The sequence below is a fragment of the Thalia democratica genome, chromosome 9, assembly GCF_965202585.1.
Source record: "Thalia democratica chromosome 9, ktThaDemo2.hap1.1, whole genome shotgun sequence".
Classification (NCBI taxonomy): domain Eukaryota; kingdom Metazoa; phylum Chordata; class Thaliacea; order Salpida; family Salpidae; genus Thalia; species Thalia democratica.
The window spans coordinates 35,714,431-35,735,631 of record NC_139173.1 but is presented as its reverse complement, the minus strand read 5'-3'; the positions used below and the strand labels follow the sequence as shown (position 1 = coordinate 35,735,631).

Below are 21,201 nucleotides of genomic sequence, written 5' to 3'. Positions count from 1 at the left end.
ATACATATTGACTGTTGACTGTTAAAAATGAAATTGGTTATCATTCTTGCTCTTATCGGATGCACTATCGCTGCTCCATGCTACGGCCCAGGACCAATGACTGGTGAGAAACAAAATAATAAAATATATTATATTGTATATATTGTGAATAATTCAACAAGTAATGTTAATATTACTGCAAATTTATTTTAAAAGGTGTTTAATTATAATAAATTTGTAGCAATAAAATATTAATGTTTAAATGTAGTATAAACCATGTTTACTATTTTATAGTTTTTTTTTAGTTTCTAGTATATAAACTGTTGCTTTTCATTATTTTCTAAAATTACTAAAAGAAATACTAGAAAAACCTAAGTAGATATACAACTGTAAGTAAAATTAATTTTTTAAGATAAAAAACGTGCTATAAAACTATTTTCGATATACATAAGACAAAAAACAATATTCTATTTCCTTAATGGACACTCATTTCTACTTTTACCTTTTTTTATCTAAGTAATGAAAACTTTCAGTAAACTACTTAAAATAAGTTGTTCTATTAAACGTTGGTGCATATTAAAAAAATACACTTAACTTGTTTTGAATTAACTGAATAATATAAAAATAATATTGTTTATATATTTTTTTTAGGTAAGGGAGCCTACCAACCAGGACCAGGTAATTATTATTTTGTAATATTTTTTTTTAATTTTGAATAAGGCTAATCATGTAAAAAATTTAATTTAAAAATTTAGAACTATTAGTTATTTTGGTGAAAAATATTTTTAAAACTAATTAAAAACAAATAAGACTATAGGTAACTATTTGAAAAGCCGAGTATAATGTCTTATTTCATAAACTATGAATACTTAAAATACCTTTTAATCTAAAACTTTTATTATAGAAATAAATGATAAACTATAAGCACGCAGTAGTTCTAATAACGTAATGATAAAAATTATTAAATTTTAAAGTTTGTATAAATTGTTACTGTTTCTTAACCAAATAAAAAATAGCTTCAAAATGTTGAAGCAATTAAACAAATAAAATATTATATCAAAAATTTAATAAAGCGAGCTACAAAATAAGTAAAAGTTATAATCATTAAAATTTTATATAATCTAAAAAAATAGCGTTTTTTTTTAGTTTATATCAAAACTATTATTATACTTGCTTTTTAAAAAGCCAAAATAAAAAAATAATATCTAAAATTGCTTACATTACTTTTTTACAACTTTAATTGTACATCATAAAACAAAAATGAAGTTGCAATTAATATTGATGTTGTTAACTTATTGTAATTATTGTTTTTTATTGTTACCATCAACAACACCAGGCAGTGATTGATGACGTCAAAACAAGTTCGTAGGAGCATAAACTACTAACTACTTGAAAAATGTTTAGTAATAAATACGATAACACTCGGCTTTGAATTAAACATTTAAATCTTAACTTGAAACTTTTTCGAAAAAAAACTAATTACTTTATGCATCTGCTTATATAGGTCAAATAATTAATAAGGTTAAATTTGTTAAACAGTATTATACTTTTAATTAACTTGAGACTTAAAAATCCATAATTAATGCTGTAGTTTAGAATTTTGAACAGTACAACTTTTTTAATATTTATTAGTAACATGATTAAAACATATCAACAAAAACTAGAGAACTTCTAAAAAACAGTTTAAGAATAAAATTTAGTTAAAGGTAAAAAACAAACACAGTTTTACAATCATTTAAAGTTTAAATTTTTGAAAGTTTTAACTTGCACTTTATTACTGCCTATTACAAGACCTACGTTTTTTTAATCAACAACATAAAACAAAACATTGAACCACAGTCACTATCTATACATGTGTTTTAAATTAAAACTTTTACAAAAAAATTTAAAAACTTTATATTCAGGCTATAAAAAAGTAACCATTTTAAACAACTTTTTTAAACACTTAATTATAGTCATTACTATAAATATATTTATGTTATAAACATAGAATAACTACATTATTCTTTTTTACAAAATAGTTTTTTATTCAGGTTACCAAAAAGGTTACCAGCCAGGGTACCAAAAGGGTAAGTGAAAACAAACGTTTTAAATTAACTTTCATTTATGAAAAACTAAAATAAAGTTAATATTGTTAGTTTTAATTATCAAATCATTTAATTTTTCCGATTTTTTAATACTTTTATCACACTAACTTAATATAATAATAATAAAAACAAAACTAATTTTATAAGTTTTAAAAAACTTTTTTTTTTAATTTTCCAAGAGTTTATCGTTAGTATCACACAAAATTTTTTTAAAGTTTTTTCGTGTTGATAAGAAAAACCACAATATATTTATCAATCAAATAAAAACAATTAAACTAAATTATTTTTTTGTTTTTCAAATAATTGTTTTCAGGTAAGCACCAGGATGTGGTGGACAACGTTACCACCCAGGACACGTTGGGCAACCAAGTAAATTATTATATATATATATATACCAGGGATATATATATATATTATTTTAGTTACACAGTAAAAAACAGTTATATACAGTTTTTTCAATCTCATATAATCCTCTGTAAAAGCTTTAGGTTATTAAATATGCTTTGCAGAAATCAAGAAAGTTAGAAAATTTTAGTAATTTCTGTTAAAACTTTTTAAAGTATGGACAGGAAAGAAAGGTTATATCAGAAAAATGTTCTAAACTGCCCGTGTGCACAAACCAATGACAAAACTAAAAGCAGCGTGTTTTTTCAAATCTACTGCACAAAAACCTTCATTATTACGAAGTCGTAGTATTTATTCAAAAAATTAAATTCTAAACTTCTGCAAAACATGTTAAATAAACTAAAGCTTTGTGCTTTACTGAAGAATATATGAGATAGAAACATCTCATATATAAAGCAGCTATATAAAATTGCTGTTTGTTGCAAAATTAAGTATTTAGCTCCAATTTAAGTAGTTGAGCAGTATTGACCGAAACTTTTTTTCAATGTATATTGTTGCAACTTATTTTTTTCTGTATTTTTTTCATGTATAGTTTTTGTTTATTTACATGTTTAAGTATAAGTACCACCCCATAGTCATTAGACAATTAAAACAGTTTATTTCTATTTTTGTGTTTTTACTGTATACTCCCCACTATATATGTTTTTATTTCATACTTTTATACTATATATAAATTTTATTTTTTTTTATGAACGCACCACTAAATATGTCTATATTATGAATTAACATATATTTTAAATATTTTTTCCATTGTATGCACAACTATATAAGTTTATATTATGCTTTTTTATTTATTTTTTTTGTGTATGCACCACTATATAAGTTTATAATACATTTAATAATTATTTTTTTATTTTCAGTGCACGGTCCACGCCCACAACCTCAATACCAACCAACTCCAGGTAATTGTTTTATATCTAACTTAATAATAAATGCGTATATATATATATATATATAATTTATTGAAATGACGATTTTTAAAATGCTGGAACATATGTTTCATAATGACAAAAAAGATTGTCTCTAATCTTCAGCCTTATTTTTTGTCTTTTGAAACATATGTTCCAGCATTTTAAAAATCGTCATTTCAATAAATTATTTAAAAGCCCTTCAAGTGGGCTCAGTAGAAGGTGTTTAAGTTTGAACATTAAACTTATTTTATATATTTATATATATATATATATGTAATAAACAGCTTTTTATTTTAAATTGAACCAGCTGAAGATTAAAGATAATCGTTTTTTGTCTTTATGAAACGGTTTATGGAACTTTTAAAATCGCATTGTCCTATTAAATTATTTAAAAGCCTTTCAATCGGGCTCAGTAGAAAGTAATTAAGTTTAAACAATCCCCTTATTTTCTATATATATATATCGTACAATGAATAATAATTCAATTCTGTATTTTGCTTGTAATTTGCTTATCAACGTATAAAAACTTAACTGACGTTTAAGCGCTGAAACAGCTGTAAACGGTAGAAAAATGTCTTTTACTTTTTCTATTGTTTGTGCATTTATTTAATAAGTTAAACTTATTTGTTTTTGTTTTTTTGTTATTTTAGTTTCTATATGTTTGTTTAAAGTATCAAGTAACAACGGAATAAAAAAAAATTGAACGAAATTAATTAACTGTGCTTCGGTAAATAATAATTTTGTTAATGATCTAAACATATATATATATATATAATTTTAAATATCTTGTATAATGTAGAAACATTTTAATAACCATTGATTGTTTTTACAGTTTACGGAGGTCAACAAAGTATGTTTTTTGATTTTTTTATTACTAAATTGTTATTTATTTATATATTATAAATGAAATTGAACGAGTTAATTAACAATGTCAAGTAACTTACTTATATTAAATTACTACCAAGCGTAGAACTTGTAAAAAAAAAAGCATTTCAAAAGTACTTATTTTGTTACATCAAAAAATACTACATGCACGTTGTCATCAAACTTCTTGATGTTTAATTTTAAAAAAATATGTTACATTATTATAAAATAAGAATTAAATATGTATGCTTACTACTTGATAAAATAACAAATTTATTTTTAATAGTTTAAACATTTTAGTTGTTCTGTTGTTTACAGAAATAACAACATTGTGATTGTATATTAAATTAAAATACTTGTTTTTTATTTAATATAATTATTATAAAATATAATATATTCATTTAATTTATTTTTGGTTATAATTGTTTTTGATTTCTTGCATATTTTACAGAATACGGACCCGGACCTATGCCCCAGGCCCACAAAAAGGTATTTAACTATATATTCATATTTTTAATTTACTTGATTTGTTTTTAACACTTATGCATAAACGTGATCTGTTGAACATTTAAACAAAACTTTTAAACTTCTATGAGTTTTCAAAATTATGCCGGGTACTTATCCGTTCAAAAAGCGTAAAACCACTTTTCTCTTTTTTAAAGTATTTGTTTAACTATCATAAATATGATTTGTTTTGCTTATAAACAACATTAACATTACTACTGAAAAATCACAGTTAATCTACTGGTTTAATTTTAATTATACTACTGTTAATTAATTTCGAATTCTTTTTCAGGCTACAACCCAGGATACAACCAACAAAAAGGCTACATGCCAGGAAAGAAAATGATGTAAAAACATTTTCGTAAATTTAACAAAGTTGTCATTATTTTGTAATACGTGACTTTAATAAACTTTTTTTTTTAATTTTTTGTTTTTTTTTTGTCTTAATTTGTTGATAGTAAACAGTAACTCTAAGCTCACTATAGCATAGTACTAAACTATTTTAGGATTTGTTAAGTTTTCGGTTTTTTTGAATAACAACTTAAATTTGTATTTTCAAAAGTAGAAGGAATGAGCCTTTATATATTTGGTATGAAAATTTAAGAAAGCAATTTAAACATTTTCATGTGACGTAATATAAATGAGTTTGAGATTAAAAAATAAAAAATTTTAAATCAGTTTTAAGTGCCTTTATTTGAATAGGAAGCATCTAGGTGGCATTATTTTAAGTAAAACTCAAGAAATTTACAGATATGAAATACTAATGATAAACAAAAAACTCTGTCAGAATACCTTTGAAACAGCGTAAAATATGCACCTTTTATAAATAAGTCACTTCTACAACTTCATTTTTTGTGCTCGGTTTGCTAAAGTAATTTAGGAATCCATTTTCTACTTTTTATATCGAAAGACAAATAAAAAGCTGAAAATAATTGGCCCTAGGACCAATTGTACGAAAAACATTTATGTTATCGAGTCGAACACCATTTTGATACAGTTTAACGTCTTGTCCAGGACTATTTTTACCATTAACTACTGTGTACTAGATATAAAAAAACATATAGCGTTAGTAACAAATACGCTAGTAACTAACTCAGTCTTATAATGTTACACTATACAAAAAGGTTATTAAACAAATTTTTTCTTTTATTTATTCGTTATTAGTAACTTTAAGATATTAAATTTGGTGTTTAAATTTTTTTTTAAATTACCAAATTTAAAATTAAGTATATTAAGATTACAGTGCCATAGAAAACTGTGCACTAAATAATTTTTTATTGAATTTTAGTAAATTTATTTATAACTTTGTTTTCGTATTATTTACTTACATTACTTTCACGTATAGTTCTTTTATTAAAATATGTTTTTCCATTCACTCAGAATATATGATTAAACAAAAGCTTTAAGTTAAAGTAATATTAATAAATTTCTATCTGGTATAAACATTTTATCTATTAATTATATGCCAAAAGTTTACTTAGCTTTTGAAAATTTAAGTTTAAAAATAAAAAAATTTCGGTTTTGCACTAAATTCTAGTTATTAACTTTTTACCACTAAATTAAACAACCATTACAAACTTTGTATGAAAGCATTTTAACTTCTGCAGCCTTTTATCAACTACTTTAAACAACTACAGTTTAAATAGTACTGCAAAGGTTTATCAGCTAAGTATGTTTAGCGTTTATTATAACATATTAAGCAGATTTTTCACTAATACTTTTTTTTATTGTTTATTTATAAAACATTATGTAAATATTATTTTGCAAATTGTATATTTTATACGCGACCGGTTTCGTTGGCAAGAGATTACGACCTTTTCAAGCAAAAAATACAATAATAAACTGCATATAACAATGTTAGTTATTTATACTGTTATTTAAAAACTTATTCATGCGTGAATAATATACACAAAAACAAAATCTAAAATGTTGCATATTCGAAAATTCAAGCATGTCAGAGTATATTTAGGTAAAATTGGTACTAGTTTTTTTTAACGAATTGAATTAAAATTGATATAATGAGTCAAAGAAAAAAACTGAATTCAGAGCGTTTTTTTTTAAATATTTATACCTTGAAATTTATCTAAATGAAATTTGAATTGTCTAAAATTGTGATTTTAAGCCAAGAGTCAACAAAACATTAATAAAACTCAAAGTCGCTGAAGATATCAAAGGCCGCAATCTCTTGCCACCAAAACCGGTCGCGAATAAAATATACAATTTGCACAAATATATTTAAATAAGCTCTTTACATCCCAGTAAATTGAGCATTCTTTTTTAGTTAAGGCAAACAACTATAAAATGTTATGTAAAAAACGAATTAAATTTGAACACAGTGCAGGTTTTGTACGTATAACGTTGTGAGTGTAATTTGTATAAACTTATAAAATAATGAAATATTCACAATCATTTACGTAACATTGTAGATCGTTTTAGTTATAGATTTAATTAAGCATTAAAACATACTAAAATAGTTGACAATTATATTCCTAAAAATAAAAGTGCTAAATGCGTTTAGTTGAAAAGCAATTTACAAACTATGTAATGTTTTCCAAGTTACTGAAAATTGTTTAAGTTTTTCATTTAAGTATTTTAATCATTTGTTTTCAAAGTTTTCTATTTCGACATAGTTAATCGAGCTTGAAATAACGGTTCTTTTTGAAACTGTTTTGGATCAAATGCGATTATTATGCTATTCTAGCTAAATCAGAAATACGACTTTCTGTTAATCTAGTTAATCGAGCTTGAAATAACAGTTCTTTTTTAAACTGTTTTGGGTCAGATGCAATTATGTCTTTATTTTTGTTAAGTAAAAAACGACTTTCTGTTTTAGACGGTAGAAAGTCTAGTATCTACTAAACATTATCATTTTTTTGCATTGAGCTGCATAACTTTAAAGTTTAATCTAAAGTTATAGCTTTTCGAGTAAAATTTTTTGTTTTGTTTAGTCAATATAATTAAAAAATATTAACTAAGCTGTCTGTTTTTTTTGTGAATGGTTATCTTTAGAAAATATTGTTTCAAAAAGTTTGGTCTTTATCGTGTAGTTTTTAAGTTATTTTTTCATCAACTCGCAAAGTTTTACTAGGTTCACAACTAAAACAATGAAACATTTAGATTTATATTTTTTACAAATTTTATCATACAAATTTTTTTTAGTTTATGCCATTTTTAGTTAAAGTTTAACTCATCAAGTTTTAGTAGTTTTTAAACTGTAATAATAGAATAGTTCGATTCATATCTTTACATATAAGTACTTCAAAGCAAACTACCTTCTACGATTTGTACTAAGATATTTTCAAAATTTCAAATTGACCGAAATGTATATTTAACCATTATTTAAATACTAATATTACGTTAGTGCTTCCATAAGTAAATATTTTTAGAAGTAAAATTTATAATGTATAAATGTAAACGAAAAATAAAATTTAAGCTCTAAAATAAAGAAAATAAATGTATCATAGTCGAAAGCTGTTAAACGAGAGTTAAAGAATTAGCTTTAAAAACTTAATAGAAAACAAAATAGATAAAAGACTTATTAAACTGAAAAGAATATTTCGATTTCAATAAGTTTGACTATTACCTATACTATCTGAGTTCAACAAATAATTGAAATCTAGTTTAAATAGTTGTACTGTTTTAATTTAACATTAAATACGGCTATCAAAAACTAATGATGAGAATTTTTTTAATGTATTGTTATTCTGTTTAGATTGCAATTTTTTACTTTACTACCAAATACTTAAAAAATGAAGATTTGTAATATATAAAAGTGTATACTTTGTGTTTTAATATTTCCGATTATAAACTTTATAGTAGACATAAAAAGCTTATCGATCAAATCTAATTAATTATAGCTTTTTTAACATTTTGTTGGTAAAATGTTTACTAAAGTTTAGTACTATTTATGACAGTTTACTCATTAAGACGTTTGTATCTCTTGCAAACTTTTATTTTTATACCATATTAAAAGTTTATATGGTCAAACAGTCGAACTTTTGCGTCGTTTTTTATGCGGCGCAAAGTTAATGTCCATTTATAAATTAATTAATAATTATAATAATTTTTAATTATAAAAAAATCTAAGTAGTCAGTAAAAACCCATAAGTAGTCGATTTACTTTGAATTTATTTTTAAAATTTTAAAATACCACACGTTTACAAACAAAAGAATAATTGTAACTTTTGTTCTAACTTGTTTCTTATAGTACAAACTTTTAACTTAAAAGCATTATAGATGGTGTTTCTTAATTTACATCAAACAAAATATAAATCAAATTAAATTATGCATATTTTTGTAAAAGTAATTATAGGTACTGGACATAAGTAAATAAGCTACATTGTTTTGTAATTTTAAAGTCTGTTTAAACTTTTACAAACTTATCTAAAATAGCATCAGCTTTAATCCTCCCGAAATCACGAAAAAGACAGAAACACTAATTAAATGTTATTACTTTGGAATGAGCGTCAACTTGGCTTAGCTGGTTTTTTTTGTAATTTTTTTTTTAACTAAACTTTCAAACCAATTATTTCTAAATTCTTTAATACTAACTTGTAAATTTTCTTTTCATTCTAAAGAACGTTCTTTTGCTTTGCTTTTCACAATAGTTTCCATCAAGTTGGGGTTTGACTTTTGTAGTGGAGGGCCCCTTTAAAATTTTGTGTTTTTTTCTATTTGTTTAATTTTACAAGTTTTTCTCCAAAAATAGTCTTTTTTTTTTAATTTAGTTAACATACTTATTAAAATGAGTTTTTTAAACTTGTAATTAAGTTTATTTTCCGATTTTTTTTTCTAATACATAAGCCTAAATAAAATTTTCAGAAAAATTCCAATTTTGCACGATTTTCGATTTTTAGGTTTACAGACTTTTATGACAAAGTATTTAATTTTTTGATAATTTTTATTTTTAATAAACTTGTGTAGTTAAGTTTCATGATGTAATTATACTTTTCCCCAATTAATTATTGATTTTAGAATATATGACCCATACAATTTTTACCTAAATTCTTAGCAAAGCTATTTGAGGGATTTCTCGCTCAACAGCTAAGAATTTAAGTAAAATTTGTATGGGTCTGTATTCTAAAAACAACAATTAATTGGGAAAAAATGTAATTACATCTTCAAACTTAACTATACAAGTCTGTTTAAAATAAAAACTATTAAAAAAAAAAGTATTTTTGCTTAAAATTCTGTAAACCTAAAAATCGAAAATCGTGCAAAATTGGAATTTTTCTGAAAAATTTATTTAGGCTTGTGGTATAAGAAAAAAAAAATGGAAAATAAAATTACTATTTTTGAAGAAAAACTTGTAAAATTAAAAAAACAGAAAAAAACACGAAAATTTAAAAGGGCCCTAACTACAAAAGTCAAACCCCAATTTGATGGATACTATTATGAAAAGCAAAGCAAAGAACGTTCTTTAAAATAAAAGGAAAATTCACAAGTTACCATTAAAGGTTTTAAAGTTTGGTTTAAAAGAAAATTATAAAAAGAGCCATTCAAGTCAAGTTTACGGTCGTTACTTTTGAAAGTAATCAGCTGCCCGTGAATAAATGGTCGTGAATATCAGTGGTCCACTAAATTACTTGGTCAACAATTTTTTTTCCTAAAAGCTAGTTTAAAAAAAAAAGAGAAAAAACATTTAGTTTATATAACTTGACTCTCGCGTAGTGTTTTAGAGTGTAAGAAACGAGTTTAAGTAAAGCACTTTATTTAAAGTCAAGTTTAAGGTAATTGAGTTATGTTACAGCAATAGATTAACCATTTAGGTTTTTTATAAAGTATTTTTTGTTTATTTTTTAAAGTAAAAGGAAGATAAATAGTTTGTTTTAAAATAAACTAAATCATAAGCTAAAACATTTCATTGTTGAATAGAAAATGTTAGTTGTTATGTACAAAGATGTTAACAATTTTTTGTTATACTTTAGTTTTTGATTCGGTCTTTTCTAAACTCAGTACAAAATCATTTAGTTTTTTAAATAAGAAAGAAAAACTATACTATAACACTTTGTAAATTTTAAAGCCTGTAATCTAGTTTTTTTTTTAATTCAGTCTACTTTTTATATTTTTTGCATATTCTTCAATTAAACTTTTTCACTTTTTTTTTAGGATAAATTATATTTAAACTACTAATTATATAATAATCCTTATAATGGTTAAGCTATTTTTCGTACATGATCAATAATTATTCATTATTTCAAAAACTCTTAAACTGTAAGAACTTTTTTAACTAATAATCAATTTTAAATACACAAAAACTTGTAAGGTAAAAAAAATAATATAACAGTCTTCGAAAAGACGTTAAAAAGAAATTGTGGTGTGCCTCTCGAAGGTTTTTTCTTTGCGACTTAAGGTTTTTTCGTGCACCAGGTTCTAGGACCAGACATATTGAGCGTTTTCTAATCGTTCAATAAACTAGTTTTACATAATGATAAAGTAAAAATAATAATAAAAGTAAACAAAAACTTTATACGCAGTACATTTTGTGTATTTTAATCATCAACTTTATAGTAGGTAATATTAAAAATACTTTTTATGTACATTCTATTTATTTTAACGATTATGTAAAAAAAAAGTATACTAGTTGACTTTTACAATTTGAAGTTTAAATGCAAATGAAAATGGTTTAATGTAGTAAACTGCAGTTTTCCACTTAGAAAATTTTATAACTTAAGTTACGACACATATAGTAGTTGTTTAAAAACTGATTATTCTTACTAACACATCTAACTGTTTTGAAACTAGGTCAAACTAATCTAAAATCCAGTACTGTCTAATTTATTAATATTAAATTATAAAAACTTATTATATGTATTGATAAAAACAATTTGTAACCTTTTTGCTATTTTATCTAAAAAAAAATATTTTAAATTTTTTAACTAAACTAAATTATACGACTGTTCTATTAGTCATAACTATTTTATTAATATATTAAGGGCATAGGGTTTTTCCTCATTTTTTACAGGTATAAATTTTTGTGCATTTTCATCATAGCTTAAAGTAAACTGTAACAATAATATTTCGGATCAAGTCATTCTACTTTAGAGTCGTTCTACATAATTTAACTACAGAAAAATACATAACATCGATTTGAAAATAAATTTTACAGTAAGATACATACCTAAAACATTTTAAATAAGTACTATTAAACTCAGTGTAATTAAAAAAGAAAATAAAATACAGGTTAGCTGTTAAACATACAAATATGATAATATTTTGTTTTTCCGCTAGTTCAAAATGCGTAGTAATTGCAATCATTTCAGTTTCGACGGTTTGTATTATCATAGGTGTGAGTGTTGGGCTAACGCAAAGAAATAACAGCATTACAACTACTAAGGCTATAACTACAACGACTACCCAACCAATTGAAATAACGACAGTTAAGGAAACTTTTACTACAATGGCTCAAGAAATTATTGAAGCTACTACAACTAATGACGCTATTACTACAACAGCTCCAAAAGTTATTGAAAGTACTACAACTAATGAAGCTACTACTACAACAGCTCCAGAAGTTATTGAAGCTACTACAACTAATGAAGCTATTACTACAACAGCTCAAGAAATTATTGAAGCTACTACAACTAATGAAGCTACTACTACAACAGCTCCAGTAATTATTGAAGCTACTACAACTAATGAAGCTAATACTACAACAGCTCAAGGAGTTATTGAAACTACTACAACTAATGAAGATATTACTACAACAGCTCAAGAAATTATTGAAGCTACTACAACTAATGAAGCTACTACTACAACAGCTCCAGTAATTATTGAAGCTACTACAACTAATGAAGCTAATACTACAACAGCTCAAGGAGTTATTGAAACTACTACAACTAATGAAGATATTACTACAACAGCTCCAGAAATTATTAAAGCTACTACAACTAATGAAGCTACTACTACTACAGCTCCAGTAATTATTGAAGCTACTACAACTAATGAAGCTATTACTACTACAGCTCCAGGAATTATTAAAACTACTACAACTAATAAAGCTGTTACTACAAAAGCTCCAAAAATTATTGAAGCTACTACAACTAATGGAGGTATTACTACAACAGCTCCAAAAACAACTACTACAACTAATGAGGCTATTACTACAACAGCTCCAGAAATTATTGAAGCTACTACAACTAATAAAGCTATTACTACAACAGCTCCATAAGTTATTGAAGCTACTACAACTAATGAAGCTATCAATACAACAGCTCCAGAAACTATTGAAACTACTATAACAAATGAGGCTATTACTACAACAACTCCAGAAATTTTTGAAACTACTACAATTAATGAAGCTGTTACTACAACAGCTCCAGAAATTATTAAAACTACTACAACAAATGAGGCTATTACTACAACAACTCCAGAAATTTTTGAAGCTACTACAACTAATGAAGCTATTACTACAACAGCTCCAGAAACTATTGAAACTTCTACAATTAATGAAGCTATTACTACAACAGCTCTAGAAATTATAGAAAGTACTGAAACTAATGAAGCTACTACTACAATAGCTCCAGAAGTTATTGAAGCTACTAATACTAATGAAGCTACATCAGTTACTACAGCTGATGAAACTACTTCAATAGTTACTGAAGGTAAAAACTATTTTAACTATTTTGAATCAAAGTCTTTTTTCCTTAGTTAATTTTTATTTAGTTCCTAATTTTCAAAATTAAACACTTTAATAATTAAAAAAAATCCTTAAGCGATAATTGTTCGTTTATTTATTTTATAGTTCGCTTATTTTAAACTACTTTAAAAGTTGCTGATGGTGGAAATTAAAATCAGCTATTTTGAATAAAAGTTATTTTTAAATTTTTTAGTTTTTTTGCTGTATTTTTTTTGAAATTAAACTCTTTAATAATTAAAATATCTTCAAGCAATAATTTATAGTTTACTTGTTTTGATTTTGAATGGCTATTGAATATTGGTTTGCTTATATTATTATCATCAACTTAATAAATTACCTTATATTTAAATACACCAAGCAAAAATAGAAATCTTGCTCTTTATATCAGTATTATTATTCTACTCGGTCATAAAACTAAATAGAACTATCAATAAAATTATAAAAAGTTCCACTATTTTTGTTACTTTTACCAAAATAGATATTACTACTGAACATTTTATAAAAGATAAACTATTTCTTTTGACATTGACTTACTTTTGTATATTTTTGTTTTGTTATTTTGTACTAAATTTTTGTTACATTAAAATATCATTACTACAACAGCTCAAGAAATTATTGAAGCTACTACAACTAATGGAGATATTACTACAACAGCTCGAAAAACTATTGAAACTACTACAACTAATGAAGATATTACTACAACAGCACCAGAAGTTATTGAAGCTACTACAACTAATGAAGCTACTACTACAACAGCTCAAGAAATTATTGAAGCTACTACAACTAATGATGCTACTACTACAACAGCTCAAGAAATTATTGAAGCTACTACAACTAATGGAGATATTACTACAACAGCTTTAGAAATTATTGAAGCTACTACAATTAATGAAGCTATTACTACAACGGCTCCAGAAATAATTAAAGCTACTACAACTAATGAAGCTATTACTACAACAGCTCCAGGAATTATTGAAACTACTTCAACTAATGAAGCTACATCAGTTACTACAGCTGATGAAACTACTTCAATGGCTACTGAAGGTAAAAACTAATTTAACTATTTTGAATCAAAGTCTTTTTTCCTTAGTTTAAATTTATTTAGTTCCTAATTTTCGAAATTAAACACTTTTAATAACTAAAAAACTCCTTAAGCGAAAATTGTTCGTTTTTTTATTTTATAGTTCGCTTATTTTAAACTACTTTAAAAGTTGCTGATGGTGGAAGTTAAAATCAGCTATTTTGAATAAAAGTTAATTATCATTTTTTTAGTTTTTTTGCTGTTTTTTTACGAAATTTAACTCTTTAATAATTAAAATATCTTCCAGCAATAATTTTTAGTTTACTTGTTTTGATTTTAAATGGATATTGAATGTTGGTTTGCTTATATTATTATCATCAACTTAATAAAAATACCTTATATTTAAATATACCAAGCAAAAGTAAAAATCTTGCTCTTTATATCAGTATTATTTTTCTACTTTGTCATAAAACTAAATAAAACTATCAGTAGAATTATAAAATTTCCCACAATTTTTGTTACTTCTACCAAAATAAATATTAGTACTGAACATTTGTGAAAAGTGAAACTATTTGTTTTGACACTGACTTATTTTTGTATATATCTGTTTTGTTATTTATACTAATTTTTTTTTAATGAAACAGATCAAGAAATTATTGAATCTACTACAACTAATAAAGCTTTTACTACAACAGCTCGAGAAGTTGTTGAAACTTCTGCAACTGATGAAGCTACTACTAAAACAACTCCGGAAATTATTGAAGCTACTACAACTAATGAAGGTATCACTACAATAGCTCAAGAAATTATTGAAACTACTACAATTAATAAAGCTATCACTACAACAGCTCCGAAAGTTGTTGAAACTACTAAAACTAATGAAGCTATTACTACAAAAGCTCAAGAAATTATTAAAACTACTACAACTAATGAAGCTATCACTACAATAGCTCAAGACATTATTGAAACTACTACAATTAATAAAGCTACTACTACAATAGCTCCAGAAGTTATTGAAGCTACTACAACTAATGAAGCTATCAATACAACAGCTCCAGAAGTTATTGAAGCTACTACAACTAATGAACCTATTACTACAACAGCTCCAGACATTATTGAAACTACTACAACTAATGAAGCTACTACTACAACAGCTCAAGAAATTATTGAAGCTGCTACAATCAGTAAAGCTATTACTACAACAGCTCCTAAAATTAGTGAAACTACTAAAACTAATAAAGCTATTACTACAACAGTTCCGGAAACTATTGGAACTGCTACAACTAATGAAGCTATTACTATAACAGCTCCAGAAATTATTGAAACTACTAAAACTAATAAAGCTATTACTACAACAGCAACAGAAATTATTGAAACTTCTACAAATAATGAAGCTATTACTACAACAGCTCCAGAAACTATTGAAACTTCTACAACTAATGAAGTTGTTACTACAACAGCTCCAGAAGTTATTAAAGCTACTAAAACTAGTAAAGCTATTACTACAACAGCTCAAGAAATTATTGAAGCTACTACAACTAATAAGGCTATTACTACAACAGCTCCAGAAAGTATTGAAGCTACTACAACTAATGAAGCTATTACTACAACAGCTCCTGAAATTATTGAAACTACTACAACTAATGAAGCTATTACTACAACAGCTCCAGAAATTATTGAAGCTACTACAACTAATGAAGCTATTACTACAACAGCTCCAGAAATTATTAAAACTACTAAAACTAATGAAGCTATTTTTACAACAGCTAAAGGAATTATTGAAGCTACTACAACTAATGAAGCTATTACTACAACAGCTCAAGAAATTATTGAAGCTGCTACAATCAGTAAAGCTATTACTACAACAGCTCCTAAAATTAGTGAAACTACTAAAACTAATAAAGCTATTACTACAACAGTTCCGGAAACTATTGGAACTGCTACAACTAATGAAGCTATTACTACAACAGCTCCAGAAATTAGTGAAACTACTAAAACTAATAAAGCTATTACTACAACAGCAACAGAAATTATTGAAACTTCTACAAATAATGAAGCAATTACTACAACAGCTTCAGAAATTATTGAAACTACTAAAACTAATGAAGCTATAACTACAACAACTCCAGAAAGTATTAAAACTACTACAACTAATGAAGCTATTACTACAACAGCTCCAGAAACTATTGAAACTTCTACAACTAATGAAGCTATTACTACAACAGCTCAAGAAATTATTGAAGCTGCTACAATCAGTAAAGCTATTACTACAACAGCTCCTAAAATTAGTGAAACTACTAAAACTAATAAAGCTATTACTACAACAGTTCCGGAAACTATTGGAACTGCTACAACTAATGAAGCTATTACTATAACAGCTCCAGAAATTATTGAAACTACTAAAACTAATAAAGCTATTACTACAACAGCAACAGAAATTATTGAAACTTCTACAAATAATGAAGCAATTACTACAACAGCTTCAGAAATTATTGAAACTACTAAAACTAATGAAGCTATAACTACAACAACTCCAGAAAGTATTAAAACTACTACAACTAATGAAGCTATTACTACAACAGCTCCAGAAACTATTGAAACTTCTACAACTAATGAAACTGTTACTACAACAGCTCCAGAAGTTATTAAAGCTACAACAACTAGTAAAGCTATTACTACAACAGCTCAAGAAATTATTGAAGCTACTACAACTAATAAGGCTATTACTACAACAGCTCCAGAAAGTATTGAAGCTACTACAACTAATGAAGCTATTACTACAACAGCTCCTGAAATTATTGAAACTACTACAACTAATGAAGCTATTACTACAACAGCTCCAGAAATTATTAAAACTACTAAAACTAATGAAGCTATTTTTACAACAGCTAAAGGAATTATTGAAGCTACTACAATAAATGAAGCTATTACTACAACAGCACCAGCAGTTATTGAAGCTTCTACAACTAATGGAGATATTACTACAACAGCTCATGAAAATATTAAAACTACTACAACTAATGAAGCTACTACTACAACAGCTCCAGAAATTATTAAAACTACTAAAACTAATGAAGCTATTTTTACAACAGCTCAAGGAATTATTGAAGCTACTACAATTAATGAAGCTATTACTACAACAGCACCAGCAGTTATTGAAGCTTCTACAACTAATGAAGATATTACTACAACAGCTCCAGAAATTATTGAGACTACTACAACTAATAAAGCTATTACTACGACAGCTCCAGAAATTATTGAAGCTACTACAACTAATGAAGCTATTACTACAACAGCACCAGCAGTTATTGAAGCTTCTACAACTAATGGAGATATTACTACAACAGCTCCAGAAGTTATTGAAACCACTACAACTAATGGAGATATTACTACAACAGCTCATGAAATTATTGAAACTACTACAACTAATGAAGCTACTACTACAACAGCTCATGAAATTATTGAAACTACTACAACTAATGGAGATATTACTACAACAGCTCATGAAATTATTGAAACTACTACAACTAATGAAGATGTAACTACAACAGCTCTAGAAACTATTGAAACTGCTACAACTATTGAAGCTATTACTACAACAGCTCCAGGAATTATTAAAGCTACTACAAATAATGAGGCTATTACTACAGCAGCTCCAGAAGTTATTGAAGCTATAACTGCAACAACTCAAGAAATTATTGAAACTACTACAACTAAAGAAGCTACTGCTACAATTGATGAGGCTATTACTACAGCAGCTCCAGAAGTTATTGAAATTACTACAACTAATGAAGCTATTACTACAACAGCTCCAGAAATTATTGAAGCTACTACAACTAATGAAGCTATTACTACAACAGCTCCAGAAGTTATTGAAACTACTACAACTAATGAAGCTATCACTACAACAGCTCCAGGAACTATTGAAACTACTACAACTAATGAAGCTATTTCTACAACAGCTCCAGGAATTATTAAAGCTACTACAACTAATGAAAATATTTCTACAACAGCTCAAAAACTTAGTGGAACTACTATAGATATTCAGGCTTTAATTACAACGACTTATCAACCAATTGAAATTCATACAACCATAATAGATTTGAATACAACAGATCTACCAATTTTTGAAACACAACAAACTTCTGAAGCTCCATCAGTTACTACAGTTGATGAAACTATTTCTCGAGTTACTGAAGGTGAAAATCTTATATAAATATTTATAATAGAAGTCATTCTTTTAGTAATTTTTATTTTGTTCTATATTTTCGAAATTAAACACTTTAGTAACCAAAAAATCCTTAAGCGATAGCTGTTCGTTTATTTATTTTACAGTTCGCTTATTTTAAACTACTTTAATAGTTGGTGATGTCGAAAATTTAATTTAACTATTTTGAACAAAAATCGTTTTTAATTTATTTTTTTCTATTTTGCTGTTTTTTTTTCGAAACTAAACACTTCAACAATTTAAAAAGTCATTAAGCAATAGTTTTTGGTTTATTCATGTTTATTTGGAATAGCTATTGAATATTGGTTTTGCTTATATTACTATCATAAACTTTAAAAAATACTTTATATTTAAATATAACAAGCAAAAGTAGAAATCTTGTTTTCTATATAAGTTTTATTTTTCTAATCGGTCAAAAAACTAAATAGAACTTTTAGTAAAATTATAAAATTTCCCACCATCTTTTTACTGCTACCAAAATTTTTATTAGTATTGAACAATTTTTCAAAGTTAAACTATTTATTTTGAAATTGACTTATTTTTGTATTTATCTGTTTTGTTAATTTAAACTAAATTCATAAAATAAAATATAATTTTTTGCATGTTTGTTTGCTAATAATGAAATAAATCTGCTTTTAAACTAAAATATAGATATTTACAATATAATATAATTTTTTAAATGAATAATGTTTATATCTCGTTTGAAGCGATAGTAATAAATCAATAATGTCTGTTTTATATTTTTGATACGGAAATGAAAAGTTTATATTTTATTATTACTTCAGACTCCATAAAGTATTAACAATGAGTTATTTTATAGTAATAAAAAAAAAATTTACAACTTAAATCTCAATTACGTTAATCTACTTCAGTGTATTATTGTAAATTTAATTGTAATTTAATTTTAAATTTAATGTAAATAATTATTGTAATTTTAAATACAGTACCAATAATTATTTACTAGCGTTACGTACTTGTAATTAAGTATTACTTTATTAACTACTTTAAAGTGTGAAGGTATATTATATTTAAACGAAATCAAACTTTTGTGAAAGCTTTAAAACAGTTTACTAGTAAATACTTTGTCAATAAAATTACTCGTTACATAGTTATCTGAACTTTTATTACATTTGACTTGTTAAACATTCAATTTTACTTCTAAAATTATGGAAGCCATATTTAAATCCGTTTATGTACAACAATACTTATGAACACAATAACTATACGAAGATTAAGTATAACGAAACAAAAGATCGAATATTAAAAGAACCGCATTTTTTCTTTAAGCAACACATTCAATGAATTTGGATGCAGTACTGAATTTTTTTGTAAATAAGAAAAAAATTTATTGTAATGCAACTACCATAAATATATCTTATAATTCAACCCAGTTGTTAAAACATTAAAATGTGAAAAAATACTATAGTTTTCACCAAGTTTGTTTACAAGTTATAAAGTTTGTTTATACTAACTTGTTTTAAACATCAAAATAAAATAAAAAAATATTAAATTGCATAAACTGTACAAATAAATACGATTTGAAATAGCCTTGTCTTTGCTTAAACTAACGTTATAAAAAGCTACAAATAGCAAAATAATAAGTTTTGGATTTCTACAACTAACTTTTTTGCATAAAAATCAATATTATAACTTTGTTAAACTAATAAAACTCAATAAAATTGTTGAAGTGAAACAGTATATTTAAACATACAAAACAATTATATTAATAAAATAATATAGAATAAATTTCTATAATTGTTTTCCGTAAAATGCAAGTACTTTTAAAGTATTTAAAAATTTTTACTTTAGCAATCTAAAATTAGTAAATCAGTTCAAACGCATACATTTATTATAAGACTAAGTAAATTTTATAACTTAGGTTAACTATTTTTTTTTAAATAATTCTACTTTTTATTAATATTTTATCAATGGTCATTAAAAAAGAAAATCATTTTTTTAACTGTAATTAGATTTGAAACTGTTTATAAGATAATTAAACTAGCAATAAACTTGAAAATATTTACCAATGTTTTTACCTTGTTTTATTTTTATTGGTCGTAAAACATTGATAAAAAGAGAAAGTTTCATAGCAAACATTTTTATGAGCGTTATATGCTACATGATTTCTAAGCGTAGATAGCTTGATGGTACTAGAACAAATAAAAGTTAATAATTAATAAGTGTCATTAAGCAAGTTTTATATCCATTATATATATTGTTAGTATGTTTTGCTCAACATATGAAACCTAGTATAAGTTGCTTTCTGAAAAAAAAACAGTTGTTTCATTAAAATAGTTTTTTATGAATTATATTTCTTTTTAAAACCTGTACTTTTTGTATTGGTTTTTAAAAGGGTTCAGAATTTTTTATTTTTTAGCTGTCTTAGAAAAATTTAATAATTTACAGATAGTTATAGTTTTTTTATCTTAATACATACACTAGTGCTACTTTATCTTACTCTAAAGTGAAAATAAAATTATAGTATTTTTTTTGTTGCGGATTACATTGGAATTTTTTTAGTTAATCAAAACAACTTTAAAATTGAAAAATGGAAAAAAATAATT

At 25.1% G+C, this 21,201-nt stretch overlaps 1 protein-coding gene across 2 annotated transcripts; it reads left to right on the top strand.

Moving 5' to 3' along the window:
• On the top strand, positions 1–5,173 carry LOC145844143 (uncharacterized). Of its 2 annotated transcripts, XM_082951504.1 has the most exons (8): positions 1–103; positions 631–657; positions 2,013–2,048; positions 2,380–2,435; positions 3,332–3,373; positions 4,215–4,232; positions 4,698–4,735; positions 5,043–5,173. In XM_082951504.1, exons 1-8 carry the CDS (start codon positions 28–30, stop codon positions 5,113–5,115), a joined length of 366 nt encoding a protein of 121 aa, XP_082807630.1. In that variant the 5' UTR covers positions 1–27; the 3' UTR covers positions 5,116–5,173. The 2 variants fall into 2 exon arrangements, with proteins under 2 accessions (XP_082807630.1, XP_082807631.1); XM_082951505.1 differs by lacking the exon at positions 2,380–2,435.
• The last annotated feature ends 16,028 nt before the right edge of the window (positions 5,174–21,201 follow it).

What these genes read in the sequence shown, in the direction of transcription:
- LOC145844143 (XM_082951504.1), top strand. Translation starts at nt 28, where the DNA reads ATGAAATTGGTTATCATTCTTGCTCTTATCGGATGCACTATCGCTGCT. An exon ending in AGCCTACCAACCAGGACCAG is followed by an intron (nt 658 to 2,012) that starts GTAATTATTATT and finishes TTTTTTATTCAG; the next exon opens with GTTACCAAAAAGGTTACCAG. An exon ending in TGCCCCAGGCCCACAAAAAG is followed by an intron (nt 4,736 to 5,042) that starts GTATTTAACTAT and finishes ATTCTTTTTCAG; the next exon opens with GCTACAACCCAGGATACAAC.